At 39.8% G+C, this 17,090-nt stretch overlaps 1 protein-coding gene across 2 annotated transcripts in view; it reads left to right on the forward strand.

Moving 5' to 3' along the window:
• The window catches only part of znf385b (zinc finger protein 385B), a 207,368-nt gene extending 202,201 nt beyond the window's left edge, over window positions 1-5,167 (forward strand). For both annotated transcript variants that reach the window (XM_060877038.1, XM_060877039.1), the window contains one exon: window positions 1,157-5,167. In XM_060877038.1, the coding sequence (XP_060733021.1) occupies window positions 1,157-1,369 (213 nt within the window). In that variant the 3' untranslated portion in view covers window positions 1,370-5,167. The remainder of the gene's footprint in view (window positions 1-1,156) is intronic.
• Window positions 5,168-17,090: the final 11,923 nt, after the last annotated feature.

Below are 17,090 nucleotides of genomic sequence, written 5' to 3' on the forward strand. Positions count from 1 at the left end.
CGGTGGCTTAGTGGTTAGCACGTTGGCCTCACACCTCCAGGGTTGGGGGTTCGATTCCCGCCTCCACCTTGTGTGTGTGGAGTTTGCATGTTCTCCCCGTGCCTCGGGGGTTTCCTCCGGGTACTCCGGTTTCCTCCCCCGGTCCAAAGACATGCATGGTAGGTTGATTGGCATCTCTGGAAAATTGTCCGTAGTGTGTGATTGCGTGAGTGAATGAGAGTGTGTGTGTGTGTGCCCTGTGATGGGTTGGCACTCCATCCAGGGTGTATCCTGCCTTGATGCCCGATGACGCCTGAGATAGGCACAGGCTCCCCGTGACCCGAGTAGTTCAGATAAGCGGTAGAAAATGAAGACCTTCTTCAGGAGAAAAAGTGAAAAGAAAGGGAAAAAAGAGAGGATGATGAAGAAACGATTATTTATAGCTGCTTTAACTTGAGTGATAACCGGAACTGACTTGTATAAAAAGGTTAAATGTCATAATTTAATCGATAAAAAGTAACTCGGCTTCAGATCGGGATAAAGCCGCATCACACCACAGCTTCACTATTAAAACTGCACGTGATTTATTCTTCTCTCAGCTACTTATCCTTTAATCAGCTGCTCTTAGGCTTCCATTCTAACGAGTTTGGGGTAAACAGACTTTTGGTTATTAAAATAGAGATTAAATAGATTTTAGGTTGAGAAACACTGGAGTATTCTGTTCAATGCGCAGTCACACTACAAGTTTTATTCCAGTAACTTTCATTTACCACCGAAGACGTTTTGCGTTTAATTTTGGTGAACTCTCACCTGCGATTTCGTATCATGGCGTGACACCGTCACGTTGTATAGGACACAGCTTTAAAAGTATATTAAATAAACATCAAAAGAAAAGCTGCCAGATTTGTGCTATATGTTAACTATTTGCACAATTATTTTGTATTTGCTTCTATGATCCTGAAATATTTATATATTTATATAAACTCGGTGATGTGTGATGTCATATCCGGTCGCCTCCCACAATTGCAGTAGCCTCCAAAGAAGTTCAGAATTAACACTACAGAACATTTAGTGTGACTGCACCTTTAATGCTATTTAAAAGAAAATAAAGAAACAAACATTTATTATACAAGTTTTCTTTATAAAATAAATCTGTGTTGTTTCTTTGTGTGTTCAGGCTAAGCTTGCTCTTCAGAAGGACCTCGTGAAACCCATCTCCCCAGCCTTCATCTCTACTCCGTTCTCCTCCACCACGATTCCGTCCATCTCGCTCCACCCGCGCCCCAACACCTCCATCTTTCAGACTCCGGCACTGCCAGCCTCCTTCCTGCGAGGGGCACCGGGACCCATCCGGCCCTCCAGCAGCTCCATCCTCTTTGCCCCATACTGAGTAATTCTGAGTGGCGAGAGGCTGATACTTTCCAACCTCTGACCTTTGACCTCTCAGGCATGGAATACTCAAAGACATGTTTTTTTTTTTTTTAATAGGAAACTTTTTGATGGTCCAAGTCCTCATGTGCTACGGGAGGAAGAGTGTTTTTGGATTCTTGTAGAATTGAAAAAAAAAAAAAATCCTCTTCCTCTCAATGGTCCAAGTTTTCATGAGGTGCTCGGGGTGTGGTTGGAAATAACTAAAAAAAACCCTGCTTCCTGATTGACTTGAATGATCGTGGTCTTCCTCTTCAATGGAACAGACACTTCTGGAAATAAAGAAAATAAAAAAGTTTAACAATCACGAACCTACAACAATCAGATGCTACGTGTTGCGTTGAGTGGCTCGATGTGGTCAGGGAAAGTGTGCTGTCTCGTATCGTGTAGTCGATGATGCTATGATGTCCTAGACTTTGTCCCTCTTCCACGTTTAGTCTTTTTTTTTTGTTTCATTTTGTCTTTTTTTTTTTTTTTTTAATGTCGTTGTGTAGTTTCTTTATTCAGCCTCTGAAGGAAATTTCATTGGTGACTCATCTCCTTCACACACGCACACTAAAAATCCTATTTTCATTGAAATGAACACAGACTCATTTCTTTATATGGAGCTATCACAGAGTCCCCATTTTAATTTTCATTCTAACAATTCTTCAAAACTAGTCATTTTGAATTATTTAGATTTTCTTTTATTAAAAAAGACCCACAGGGTTCCCATCTCTTGTTTCCTCAGTTCTTACACACACTATTACACCAGAGCTGATGCTGATTTCTATCTTCATTTTCCTTTTTATTTTGAAAACCCTGAAAAACGATTATGTCCATATGTTGTATTTTCCAGACAATAATTCGCTCCACATAAGACACAATCCGGTAAATGCTCTCTGCTTAAGACAGCTTTATGATTTTGTGGTTAACACATTTGTCCCACACCTACAGGTTTGATTCCTGTCTCTGCCCAAACTCCACATTCTCCCTGTGTTACTCCCACAGTCCTCAACCAGTCCCCAGGCTCCCCATGACCCTGAAAGCCTGACAAAATTCTCATGTCATAAAATAATTTTTTGGTCTTGAGTTAAACGCATAATGCAACATGCTCACCAGTGGCCACTGCTTCTTGTTTAAAAGCCACCAACTGAAGGACAGCATACTGTAGTATTACTATTTTACTGGTACAAATATCATAAAATGATTATAAAAATGGAACAACTGCTAAATATATACTGTAATACAGATGTGTACAAATGTGATAGTATAGCTTCACATACAGTAACAGAAATTGCTATATAACTTACATTTATGGCATCTGGCAGACACCCTTATCCACAGCAACTTACATTTCATCTCATTTTTTAGACAACGGAGCAATTGAGGGTGTAGGGACTTGCTCAGGGGCCCAGCAATGCAGCTTGATGGACGTGGGATTTGAACTTGTAACCTTCCAATCAGTAGTCCAACACCTTAGCCCTAACCCCCAACTGATTGGTTTGTTATACAAACCAAGGGCCTGGATCACACTGAATGACGAGGTCATAATTTTTGTTAATCACAGCTCTATCAATAACAGACCTCCAATCATGTAATCTGACACGAAGAACATCTCACACAGTTAGATATAGAATTTGTAAACCTCATGATGCAGCTTTTAAGAAGGAGTCAATAAATATTTGCATTGTCCAACTAGTGACACTAATTTCCCTAACATGTTTAGCTTAGTAATGTTTGATATTGCTTTAAAATGGTGGTTTAGTGTATTCTCTTGATGTAGTCCAGTTTTTTTTTTGTCCTGGGTGCCGTCAGAACTGTATTGTTTCCTGGTCATTCTCTCATCTCTACACTGAGGCTAATTTTATGATGGAAAATTCCTACGCTATCACCAAGCTAATGTTAATTTAGCACAAGGGGCTGAGCCCTGGCAGTCTCTAAGTCCTGAACCCTGCTGTTCCATTATCTGAAATCAGCCACATGTTCTGTTTGCTAACTCTAACTAGCCTGCATTATTTATTTGACATTTTAGCTGAAATTAAAAAGTTAGCTAGCTAATATCACTGTAAAATAATAGCTCTATATCCTATAGCTAGCTGGCCAGCATTATCAAGACAGGTAATTGAAATGCTTTAATCAATTAGCAGGCAAAAAAAAGTAAAACAGTTTACACTAAAAGGGGTGTCAGAAGGGTAGCTAAGCATAAAGCTAGTTAGCTACAGTAGCAAGGCATCATCTTCATAGCCTAATGAGCTAGCTAGCTCAAAACTGTAGTCCTCTGGCAAACAGACACGTGTACCTGATGAAAAACCCCTGTAAATAGTGCTAATACAGTCAGATCCTGGCATATTTCATGGATTTCTGCTATATAAATAGCAGTGTTAGCACTCAGGCAAGAGAAATGTCTCTTATCGTCTGGAAAATACAGTAAAATTATTTTTACACACACACCGTAAATATACATTTGATTCTATCTTGTTTCCCAATTTTTATTATAAACTCCTGGGCTCATATTCATGAAAATTCTTAATTCTTAGAAATGTGGTTGTTTCCCCTTAAAATTAAAGAGAAGGTCCTAAATAAAAGTTGTTATAAAAACATCTTAACATTAAACCATTAAAAGAGCATCTAATCCATATAACCATTAAAAGAGCTTTTAAGGGCAAAAAGTGTTAGGAGTCGTGAGGAGGACTTTTAAGAGGTTTAAGAGTTTCTTTATCAGAGGAGAAAATGGCCGAAAGGTGAAAAGGGAGAAGAAATGTATTGTATACAATATTTAATAATGATAGTGAGTTAATAAGAGGGTACAGATTAGATCGTGTAAGGATTATTTTTGTGACCAATCAGATTAAGAGATTACATCTTAGACAGCACAGAAATTACATTATATATATGCCGTGTCTGAGATGTTATATATATTTATATATATATTTATATAATATATATATATTGTACCGCCATGTCATTTATAGATACCATAGTGTCAGAAATAATATAATTTGTCTCTGTGACATTTCTGCACTGTGTCAGAGATGTTTACATTTGCATTACATTTATTACATTTATAACAAACAGATTTTAGCGCATCGCTAATATGATCGGACACAAACGTAATCCCTACACGATATAGTCTCAAATATCTTAACATATAGACAATGTGAAGGTTTATAATAGACCATATTTTAAAATCGCTCCTATTATTTTTTGTTATTGGACAACCAATCACAGTCTTCAAAATAATGTGTCAGACCTAGTAACAGGTTTAGCCCCGCCTCTTCTCTAAGATAAAAGTTGTTGTATTTTTCTTGAGATTGGTCCAGAATCACTCTTAAGATAAGATTTAAGCTAAATTAAAAGCTCTCTGCGATCATTCTTAGAATCTTTATGAATACGGGCCTAGATGTAAGAGTTAAACCCACTGTTGTTCATTTCTGTGTAAGATCCTCATTTGGACCTACACTGCACTAACTCTGCAGCTCTAACAATGCAATAATGTACAGAAAGTTCGCTATCGATATTCTCCGTAGTGTATTTAATGTTTACCTAAATTGCAATACTTGTACCTAGGTTGCAATACTTGTTGTATTTTATGGAGTGGAGGAGGTGCTAAGAGACATAGATACAATTTATTTGTATTTTTAAAAAGAAATTCTCTGAAAAAGAGAAAACCCTTATTCAACAGAGAATTCTTTATATCATAGATCATGATATGTATGTATGAGAGGATGTACAGAACAATATTTCTTTTTCAATAAAAATAATATATTTGAATGATTTTCCTTCCCCACTGATAATGTACAGTACTTTTTGTTTCTGTGAACATAAAATACATATTTGAAATTTAATTTTTTTTTTTTTGAAGATAATAGTTTCTAATAGAAAGCAGCTTTTAGAATAAAGAGCATGCTTGATTTAAAAAAAAAAAAAAAAAAAAAAAAAAAAAACTAATTAATATGATGTGAAATGTACAGTATTTATTTTCAGAAACTTTTTTATGATCCTGAATATTTTTTTTGCTTTATTCTGTGGAGTTTGATGTGTGCCGGTTGTTGTGTTTTACCTTGTGTTTCTTTTATTAAAGCCTCCAGGTTAGTGCTTTTTATGTGGATTTATTGGATTGTGTTATAATATACATAAGGTTAAATTCCCTGAGGCGTGAACCGTGTAAAATTAGCAGCTGGTATCCGAACACTGCAGCCTGTGGACATGGAAGTCCAAAACTAAATTTGTAAACTTTTTTAATCCTTTTCTAATTCCAAACAGATCAGAATGAAACTCGAGGGCTGTTAAATGTAACATGACTTATTGATTCGTCAAGGAAGACAAGATAGACTAGAACGGCATCATGGTGTGCCACGATTAGGAAATTTGTAATGGTGACACCATTAATATGTGTATGAAACATTAATAGACATTAATAGCGTCAGATGTAAACAGTCCCTTTGCTCCAGTGACTCCGCCCCCTTTCTGAAGCTACACAGTAACATTGGTTTACTAGGTTACAGACTACAGCATACCATCAACCTAAAACTCTGTTCGGGGTTTTATATTTTTTAATATACACAATAATCTAACAGGATAAAATAAGTGATAGTTTGGGTGTATCAGTAAGAGGGAGGGCTTCACCTTTCGCCTGATGTGACTCGGACATCTAGGTGAAATTCATTCCATTCCAATTCATTCAGTCCGAGAACAGAAACGTCTTGATGTAGACCTCCCTCTTACCCTGAGAGATGGTGGGAATATTCGTGCAGCGATCAGAGAAAACCAGGTGCCATGCGAGGAGTGACAAGAAATATTATTTTTCCTTGATGTATTCATACATTTAAATCAAATTCTTGTTAATAAAAGATTTAGATAAACAACTAACATCTACACTTTTAATAAAAGCTTACTTCTTAGTCCATTGACCTTTAAACATTCTGATTTCCTCCTAATTTGTAATCCTAATTTTTTTTTTTTTTTTGCCTTAATGATTAGCAAGATTGCCTTGCACCAGGGGTTTCATCCGTCCTGGTCCAAAGTCATGCTTTGTGTTCTAATCAGCATCTCTGAATAGTTTATAGTTTGTAAATGAGTAACTGAGTGTGTGAGATTTTGCCATGTGATGAACTGGTACCAGGGGGGCACGGTGGCTTAGTGGTTAGCACGTTCTACATGCATGGTAGGTTGATTGGCATCTCTGGAAAAATTGTCCGTAGTGTGTGATTGTGTGAGTGAATGAGAGTGTGTGTGTGCCCTGCGATGGTTTGGCACTCCGTCCAGGGTGTATCCTGCCTTGAAGCCCGATGACGCCTGAGATAGGCACAGGCTCCCCGTGACCCGAGGTAGTTTGTATAAGAGGTAGAAAATGAATGAATGAATGAACTGGTACCATGTACAGGGTGTCCCCTGCTTTGTGCCCCGAGTCCCGTGGGATAAACTCGAGGCTCCCTGAGACCCTGTATATAAGCGCTACAGAAATTGGATGGATGGATATTTGGTCACCTTCCAATTTCCAAATGTAACAAGGCTCAACAGAGGATCTGCTAGAAAATACCAGTCATTAAATTAAAGCCAGTTTTTTTCATACACTAAACTGTTCTGCTTCCATAGGTATGAAATAATTTACTGGGCTTTCTTTAATTGAATCATAAGAACATGTAGCTACAGCATTATCTAGAACATGCTGGGATTTATCTAGAAGATTTTGAACCTTCCTTTAAAGAGCAAAACATTCAAAATTGGTCATCCACATTGCTCTGAAAAATCACTCATAGATAAAGAGTGTGTTTTGAAAAATATCCTACTTTATCATTGTATGCTGAATGTTGAACCAAAGTAATAAAATGTTTATTCATTTGGTAGAAACTTTTAGAAACCTTTCAGTTTCAGAAGCTGAAAATCCTAACCAGTGAAGAAGCCACTGCTACAGTATATATAGTGGAGATATATTGAGAAAATCTCAATGATCGCCGTGACATTATCTGTGGCATTGGTGTTGGTTTGAGTTTTTCAGAAACTGCTGATCACTTGGGATTTTCATACATATCTCAATCTGAGAAAAAACAAAAAAAAACAAAAAAAAACATTGCTTTGTGTTCAGAAATGCCTTAGTGAGAGAGAATTACCAGACTTGTTCTAGCAGTCAAACAGGATAAAATAATCACTCTTTACAGCCATGGAGAGCAGAAAATCATCTCAGAATGCACAACACATGAAAAGCAGAGGAGCTGCACCGCAGAAGTCCATGTCAGGTTCTATTCCTGTCAGCCAAGAACAAGTATCCGAGGCTAAAATGGGTATCGAGTCAAAAATTGGGCAAATGAAGATTGGAAAAACATTGTCTGGTCTTTTTCAATGTCACTGAGTTTCTAAACTGATGTTCTTTCTACAGTCACTCGCCAAAAACCTGTCTAAGCTCAAAAGGGCGATCATTCATTCATTCGTTCGTTCATCTTCTACCGCTTATCTGAACTACCTCGGGTCACGGGGAGCCTGTGCCTATCTCAGGCGTCATCGGGCATCGAGGCAGGATACACCCTGGACGGAGTGCCAACCCATCGCAGGGCACACACACACACACACACTCATTCACTCACGCACTCACACACTACGGACAATTTTCCAGAGATGCCAATCAACCTACCATGCATGTCTTTGGACCGGGGGAGGAAACCGGAGTACCCGGAGGAAACCCCCCGAGGCACGGGGAGAACATGCAAACTCCACACACACAAGGCGGAGGCGGGAATCGAACCCCCAACCCTGGAGGTGTGAGGCAAACGTGCTAACCACTAAGCCACCGTGACCCCCAAAAGGGTGACCAAACAACTTTAAATGCATTTTACATGCTTTACATTTTTTATTGCTATTAATCAGAATAGATGCAATGGAATAACTCTTTCTCAAGGAACCGCTGAAGAACATTGAAATGTTAGAAAAATCTGACATAGATAATAAATTGTATGCTTTATTTACACTATACTTATACAGTACACCATGGGCTACTATATTTGATTCATATGTTTATTATATTATTAAATAATAAAATATTATTGTTTGTGTGTGTGTGTTTTCAAGTAAATTTACACAGTCTGTAACATTTCAAGAGAGAATTCTAAGCTTGCTCTCTCTTTTTGCTCTGGATTTATTTATTTATTTATTTATTTTTTTAACATTTTTTTCTTCCTCTCATAGCCTGAATCCCAGAGCACTGAGACTGGGGAGAGAGAGAGAGAGAGAGAGAGAGAGAGAGAGAGAGAGAGAGAGAGAGAGAGAGATGTGTTTTGGTCTTTAACACAATTGACATTTTTACAGGAAAAGCACTAGAGGAACAAACCTGTAATTAATAAGAGAATATTTAATTAATTCCTGCTTTTTAATCCCTGCATTTTTTAAACATTTTTTTATCGGCTCTGTCTGGAACTGAAGCTCATTTTGCTTCCTGATTTAATCCAAGCTTTTAATCTCAGAACTCAAACTAAGAAAACACTTTTACTGCACTTGGTTTTTTCTTTTCTGCTTTATATATAGTAATATTTCACTTAATTGTTTAGTGACAGCATCGGACAGCCTCTGCTTGAAGATGACGCTTAGCTGCCAGCTAAATTACATCTGCCAGGCCTGAAATAAAAAATCTGACAGCTTGTCAAGTTAACAGAAAAGTCTGCTGTATTACATCTCTGTAGCACTCTATAAATAGCAGGAAGAAAAGTGTGAGTCAGTGGAATTGTGGACTGCTTGTGAAGGTTGTGCAGTGGTTCTGCTTGTTTGCTGCTAAGGAGGAGAAGGTTGTGGGTTCAGTTCCCTACAGTGACAGAGAGCTGCTTCAGGATAACACACAGATCCTCAATATAAATATATTCACTCTTTTCTTCTTCTTCTCTCTCTCCCTCTCTCTCTCACTCTTTTCTTCTCTCTCTCTCTCTCTCTCTCTCTCTCTCTCTCTCTCTCTGTATTCATGATTGTTATTTCAATCTTTTCTTTCTTTTTTATCTGTCATTCGCTCTCTTTTCTTTCTGTCGTCCATCTCTGTACTTTTTAGTCTGTCTTTCTGTCTGTCATTTTAACAATCTCTTTTTTTCTTTCAGTCCTTTTGGCTCTCTGTTATTCTCACTCTGGCTCACTCTGTCTCTCAGTTCAGTTTATAAAAGCTTCTTGACTTGAATTACCAGTGAAGAAGGAAGTGCAGTCCTTTCTCCACCTCACCTCATATACAGTGAGCCCAGTTTCTGTTCTCTGGCCAGGCAGATTTTGCTGTGTTACAGGTTCTCCCAGGTCTCCTTTGTTCTAGGTTTTCCTGTCTTTAAGGTTCTCCGGAGTCTCCTGGGTTCCAGGTTCCTGTATTTTGAGCTCTCCTGCATTCCAGGGTCTCCTGTGTTCCAGGTTTTCCTTTGATTCTAGATTTCCTGCGTTCCAGGTTCTCCAGGGTTTTCTGTGTTTCAAGCTCTCCAGCATCTCCTGTGTTCCAGGCTCACCGAAGTCTCTTGTGATCCAGGTTCTTTAGGGTTTTCTGTGTTCCAGGCTCTCCAGCATCTCCTGTGTTCCAAACTCACCAGAGTCTCTTGTGACCCAGGTTCTTTAGGGTTTTCTGTGTTTCACGCACTCCGGGGTCTCCTGTGATTCAGGTTCTTTAGAGTTTCCTGTGTTCCAGGCTCTCCTGCATCTCCTGTGTTCCAGGTTATTTAGGTTCTCCTGCATCAGCACTTGTCTATGGTGAGTCTCAGCCTGTACTTGGTCAGGATAATTCTCTGCTTTATATCTCTAATGGTGACGAGATACACTGCCTGTACATTCTCTCTCTTCAGGGCCTGACAGCAGCATAGTCCAGACTGGGTTTGGGTTTGGGTTTGACTGAGTGCTCGTTGGGGGCACGGTGGCTTAGCGGTTAGCAAGTTCACCTCACACCTCCAGGGTTTGGGGTTCAATTCCCGCCTCCGCCTTGTGTGTGTGGAGTTTGCATGTTCTCCCCGTGCCTCGGGGGTTTCCTCCGGGTACTCCGGTTTCCTCCCCCGGTCCAAAGACATGCATGGTAGGTTGATTGGCATCTCTGGAAAATTGTCCGTAGTGTGTGAATGAGAGTGTGTGTGTGCCCTGCGATGGGTTGGCACTCTGTCCAGGGTGTATCCTGCCTTGATGCCTGATGACGCCTGAGATAGGCACAGGCTCCGTGTGACTCGAGGTAGTTCGGACAAGCGGTAGAAAATCAGTGAGTGAGTGAGTGCTCGTTTATTTGATTAGATGTCGGTGAGACTGCTGTGTGTTAGTGAGTCTCAGGACCTGCTGATTGAGGGAACTGGTTTTCTGCTTTTCTCTGCCTTTCTCCATCACTCATTCTCAATTTCATCTTTTCTTCTGTCTCTTTTTCTCATTTATTTTCTAGTTGTCTCTCTTTTGCTCTCATTCTCTTTTCTTTCTGTCATTGTCACTGTCATTCCCATTCCGTCTTCCTCTGTCACTGTCTTTCTCTGTCACTCATTCTCACTCTCTTTTCTCTATGTCCATCTCTCTTTGTCTTGTGTCTCCAGACTCTCTCTCTCTCTCTCTCTCTCTCTCTCCCTCTCTCACACACACACTCCTATTCCGTTTCTCAGTTCAATCAATTCAACAATGCTTTATTGGCACGAATGTTACAGGTAACATTACTGCCAGAGCAGCAGACTGTAACAGTTTAACACTATCTATGCTTATACTGTACAACACACACACACACACACACACACACACACACACACACACACAATTACGTTACAATTCCAATTACAAGTAAACACAGATCAAATAAATAAATAACAGAATCTGTAACTAGGCAAACAGAAGTAAATAATTAGGTTAAGTTCAGGACGTTTGGTGTCTCATTCAGTGTCTCATTCAGTGTCTCATTCAGTGTCTCACTCAGTGTCTCACTCTCCCCCAGGCTGTGACATTCTCCAGAATATTCCATATCATCTGGTAATTGGCAGAAATGTAAAATTTTGCTTCTCATTTTGTCAAAAACTTTCTTTTGTGCTAAGATTTTTCACTGTGGAGGAGGAAATGAAGTTCTGTCTCAAACTCAGCGCTTGTACAGTAAGTGCAAAGTTCTTCTGTGTCAGCGCTTCTCCCGGTGAGACTGTACTCGCTCAGCCTGTACTCACTCAGGAGCTGTCTCTGCTTTAGAATTCAGTTCACTTCACTTCTTTACTGGCATGAATGTTAGAAATCACATTGTTGCCAGCGCCGGTAGATTAAACGTAGAGTTATACAGTTCATACATATATCTGCATTTATAGAGAAACAATACAAACAAACAAAAAAAACTAAGAAGTAAAGAACATATTGTGTATAATCATGGTGTGTGTGTGTATATATATATAACTTATATTTCTGACAGTGAAAAGACACTCTGTGGGGCACGGTGGCTTAGTGGTTAGCACGTTCGCCTCACACCTCCAGGGTTGGGGGTTCGATTCCCGCCTCCGCCTTGTGTGTGTGGAGTTTGCATGTTTCCCCGTGCCTCGGGGGTTTCCTCCGGGTACTCCGGTTTCCTCCCCCGGTCCAAAGACATGCATGGTAGGTTGATTGGCATCTCTGGAAAATTGTCCGTAGTGTGTGATTGTGTGAGTGAATGAGAGTGTGTGTGTGTGTGCCCTGCGATGGGTTGGCACTCCGTCCAGGGTGTATCCTGCCTTGATGACCGATGACGCCTGAGATAGGCACAGGCTCCCCGTGACCCGAGGTAGTTCGGATAAGCGGTAGAAGATGAATGAATGAAAAGACACTCTGCTAATTTATTCACTCTGTTTAGGGCCTGACAGCAGCGAAAGCCACATTGGGGTTAGACCTGAGTGTCCCAGTACTTCAGAGTCGCTCCAATTTATTTGATTTTGATTAGAATTTGGTGACCAGTGCTGGTCTGAGACTGCTGTGTGTTAGGGGCTAGTGTACTAGCAGTGTTTTGGTGATTAGTGTGATGTGGTTAGGGATTAGTGCTTTAGTGGTTTGAGTGCTAGTAGTTTGGGAGTTAGTGATTATTGTGTTAGTTGTGTGTGTGTTGGTGGTTAGTGTTCTGTGATTAGTGTGTTAGCGATTAGTGTGCTGATGTTAGTGATTCATGTGTTTGAGCGATTAGTATGCTAGTAGTTTGTGTGTTAGTGGTTAGTGTGCTGATGTTAGTGATTCATGTGTTAGTGATTAGTATGCTAGTAGTTTGTGTGTTAGTGGTTAGTGTGCTGATGTTAGTGATTCATGTGTTAGTGATTAGTATGCTAGTAGTTTGTGTGTTAGTGGTTAGTGTGCTGATGTTAGTGATTCATGTGTTAGTGATTAGTATGCTAGTAGTTTGTGTGTTAGTGGTTAGTGTGCTGATGTTAGTGATTCATGTGTTAGTGATTAGTATGCTAGTAGTTTGTGTGTTAGTGGTTAGTGTGCTGATGTTAGTGATTCATGTGTTTGAGCGATTAGTATGCTAGTAGTTTGTGTGTTAGTGGTTAGTGTGCTGATGTTAGTGATTCATGTGTTAGTGATTAGTATGCTAGTAGTTTGTGTGTTAGTGGTTAGTGTGCTGATGTTAGTGATTAATGTGTTAGTGATTAGTATGCTAGTAGTTTGTGTGTTAGTGGTTAGTGTGCTGATGTTAGTGATTCATGTGTATGAGCATTTAGTATGCTAGTAGTTTGTGTGTTAGTGGTTAGTGTGCTGATGTTAGTGATTCATGTGTTACTGATTAGTATGCTAGTAGTTTGTGTGTTAGTGGTTAGTGTGCTGATGTTAGTGATTCATGTGTTAGTGATTAGTATGCTAGTAGTTTGTGTGTTAGTGGTTAGTGTGCTGATGTTAGTGATTCATGTGTTAGTGATTAGTATGCTAGTAGTTTGTGTGTTAGTGGTTAGTGTGCTGATGTTAGTGATTCATGTGTTAGTGATTAGTATGCTAGTAGTTTGTGTGTTAGTGGTTAGTGTGCTGATGTTAGTGATTCATGTGTTAGTGATTAGTATGCTAGTAGTTTGTGTGTTAGTGGTTAGTGTGCTGATGTTAGTGATTCATGTGTTAGTGATTAGTATGCTAGTAGTTTGTGTTAGTGGTTAGTGTGCTGATGTTAGTGATTCATGTGTTAGTGATTAGTATGCTAGTAGTTTGTGTGTTAGTGGTTAGTGTGCTGATGTTAGTGATTCATGTGTATGAGCATTTAGTATGCTAGTAGTTTGTGTGTTAGTGGTTAGTGTGCTGATGTTAGTGATTCATGTGTTACTGATTAGTGTTTGAGTGTTTAGTATGCTAGTAGTTTGTGTGTTCATGGTTAGTGTGCTGCGATTAGTGTGTTAGTGTTTAGTATGCAAGTAGGTTGTGTGTTAGTTGTTAGTGTGCTGATGTTAGTGATGGGTGTGTGAGTGTTTAGTATGCTTAGTAGTTTGTGTGTTCATGGTTAGTGTGCTGTGATTAGTGTGTTAGTGTTTAGTATGCAAGTAGGTTGTGTGTTAGTTGTTAGTGTGCTGATGTTAGTGATGGGTGTGTGAGTGTTTAGTATGCTAGTAGTTTGTGTGTTGGTGGTTAGTGTGCTGTGATTAGTAATTAAAGTTTTAGTAAATAATGTGTGAGTGTTTTCTAGTTTGCGTGTTAGTGGTTAGTGTGCTGGGGTTGTGATTAGTGTGTTAGTCTTTGGTGTGTTACTAGTTAGCATGCTAAGGGTTCGTGTGTTATGGGTTAGTGTTTCAGTTAATATGTCAGGGGTTAGTATGCTAGTGATTAGTGTGAGTGATTAGAGTGTTTTTGATTAGTTTGTGAGAATGTTTAGTGTTAGTGATTAATATGCTAGATGTTAGTGGTAATGTGTTATGGGTTAGTGTGCTAATGGTTAGTGAGCTTTTTTAGTGGTCAGTGAGGTAATTGTTAATGGTTAGTGTGTTAGTGATTAGGCTTTTCACATGACATGAAATCCAATTATTATTAAATATAATCATTTTACAGAATTCATAAATAATGCTAAATAATTATACAGAGGTTTTTCTCCAATATTTCCCAACAAAAAGCCTAAACCTCTAGACTACATCCAGATTGTTTTTTTCACAGCTTTCACCTTCAGAATGTCTTTTTTGCTCCTGCACCCTGTTTCTCCATCTGGTCATTAACATTCTCTGTAGATGTGCGCTCTTGGCACTAATGAAACGTCCCTTCTTGACATTTTTATCCAGCATCTCTCCCAGGCTTCCCTGGTGCATCTTCATTGTCCAGGTAATGAAATACAGAAGTGATTATTCATCCTCTCTCCACAGACGATGTAATGCGATGACAGTCGTGTTATGTCTCAGATCGGAGACGCACCGACACTTCGAACACTGATTAGCTTCGACTGGCCTTCATCTCCGTCTTTCATTATCATCCCCATTGTCCACGTCTCAGGATGAGGAAGAGCAAAGGCACTGTTGATGCTTTTGATGAACATTGTTAGGTCTAACCTTTGTAGCTTGGGTGAGGTCATGGAAATGGAAATGAGCCTAGCGTGCTTTGCTCTAAAACCCTTCATCACTTCTGCATCTAATTTGGCAGTTGATTCAAGGAATGAGAAGAAAGACATAAAATGAGGCTTAAGTTAAATTCATGTCTATAGTAACAGCTCATTAACTGTGATTGGTATGACAATGTACAATGTACAAAAAGGCAATGTATAAAATCTTTGTCTAATATTAAACAAATTACTCTCTCACTCACTCATTTTCTGCAGTACCGCTTATCCGAGCTACCTCGGGTCACGGGGAGCCTGTGCCTCAGGCGTCATCGGGCATCAAGGCAGGATACACCCTGGACGGAGTGCCAACCCATCGCAGGGCACACACACACTCTCATTCACTCACGCAATCACACACTACGGACAATTTTCCAGAGATGCCAATCAAACTACCATGCATGTCTTTGGACCGGGGGAGGAAACCGGAGTACCCAGAGGAAACCCCCGAGGCACGGGGAGAACAAGCAAACTCCACACACACAAGGCGGAGGTGGGAATCGAACCCCCAACCCTGGAGGTGTGAGGCGAACGTGCTAACCACTAAGCCACCGTGCACCTCTTTAACAAATTAATAATTTGTTATTTATGTTTGAGTTGTTCTGTAAGACGATGCTTATTGAACGTTTATGGAAGAAGTCAACTTATAAATGGATGAAAAGCAGGACATTCATTACTGTAAACAGTTATAATCTTTTGCTTAATATATCAAAAAGATTTGTAAATTCCTTTAAAGGTGAAATTTTGGTGAAATTGTTGTTCCTTCTTTCTTTTCATTTGACAAACTTTCATATTTAAAGTCAAAAGTAATATTTCTGAAATATATTCATTGCCATGTACACTGGAATAAAATATTGTGCAGTACCTAGTTTTTCAATCTGGTTTTAATGCCGGATTCCTTTCCTGACTCAACCATCCCCATCTCATCTGGGGTTTGGGACCTGCACTGGGAATGCAGTGTCTTGTTTAACCACAGTAATTCAGTTTGATTCCTGGCCTCAGCGATGAGAGTACTGAGGCTAACCACTAGTCCTTCAGGGAGCCCTAAGCTAACTGTTATATAACGTGTTTTATTTCTTAATTACCACAGTACTGCAAATATGGAACTGGATAGCTTACTTAATGCCCTTTAACTATTAATATTGTGTTGTTGAAACCAGAATCTTATGCTAAGCTTAAAATGAAATTCTAATTAGAATTAGCCTGTCAGACTTGAGCAAACTTAGTCAAGATGACTACAGGTACAAAGAACACAATTGTAACAAGAAGAAATAGCAAACACACCAAAATGGCAGGTAAAAGTGTGTGTGTGTTTTTTTAGGGTCCTTGTCACTACTTGTAGCATGAGGCAGTACCTGCAACCCACTTGTGCCCCTTTTCCACCGAGGCAGTTTGAGTGCTGGTTCGGAGCCAGAGTCTAATTTAGAACCAGTGCTTTCTTTCTCGTCAGGTAAATCACCGGCTCTAAACCAGGAAAAGTGGTTCTTATGTAGCACCAAAACGTTGCTGGTCTAGACTTAAGAACCACTTGTGTCAGGGGCTGTGGGCGGGGCTGTGGGCGGGGCTACTGTTAGCGCATTTGATAAAATACCTTAAGTATACTAATGTTTAATACACTTTTACTTTACCACAATATGATCAATTATCAGCACACATGATAGTAGGTAGCTACATGCTAAGGCTAAGTTTTTTCTGTGTTAATGATAAAATAATGTTATTTACTTTCTCGATAACAACCTCCGTTTATACAGATTACATGGAGCTGCACGTACACGTTGGATTCGCCCCGTTTGGGTGTTAATGTAGGTTCACAAAGCCATGAGCATTAACAGTAAAGCAACATCCACCACTGATTTGTTTGTGTTTGCCGCTGCTGCGCTAACGTTGCTGTGTAACGTGACACGTATACAGTGACGTGAGACTCGGCTCTGTGACAACTCTCTAGCTGATGGAAAGGCAAACCGGTTCTTAGAAGGTTCGCCAGTGGAACCAACTTTGAACCAGCACCAGCACTAGCTCTGAACCACCACCCGGTTCTTTTTGGTGGAAAAAGGGTATTGGTTGGACAGGTAGTCCAGCTAATCCAGGATGGCACAGCCATCAAGTAGGATGCAAGTAGGTTTGGGTTTCTACAAGCACAAGAGCATGAACGAGACACAGGGAGATGAACCATTACACAATGAAAGCTAGACAGGTTTTTAGAAGGGCAAGAACCCATTATCAGGAACTGTACCTGCTC

This window comes from Tachysurus vachellii, chromosome 8 (genome assembly GCF_030014155.1).
Source record: "Tachysurus vachellii isolate PV-2020 chromosome 8, HZAU_Pvac_v1, whole genome shotgun sequence".
NCBI lineage: Eukaryota > Metazoa > Chordata > Actinopteri > Siluriformes > Bagridae > Tachysurus > Tachysurus vachellii.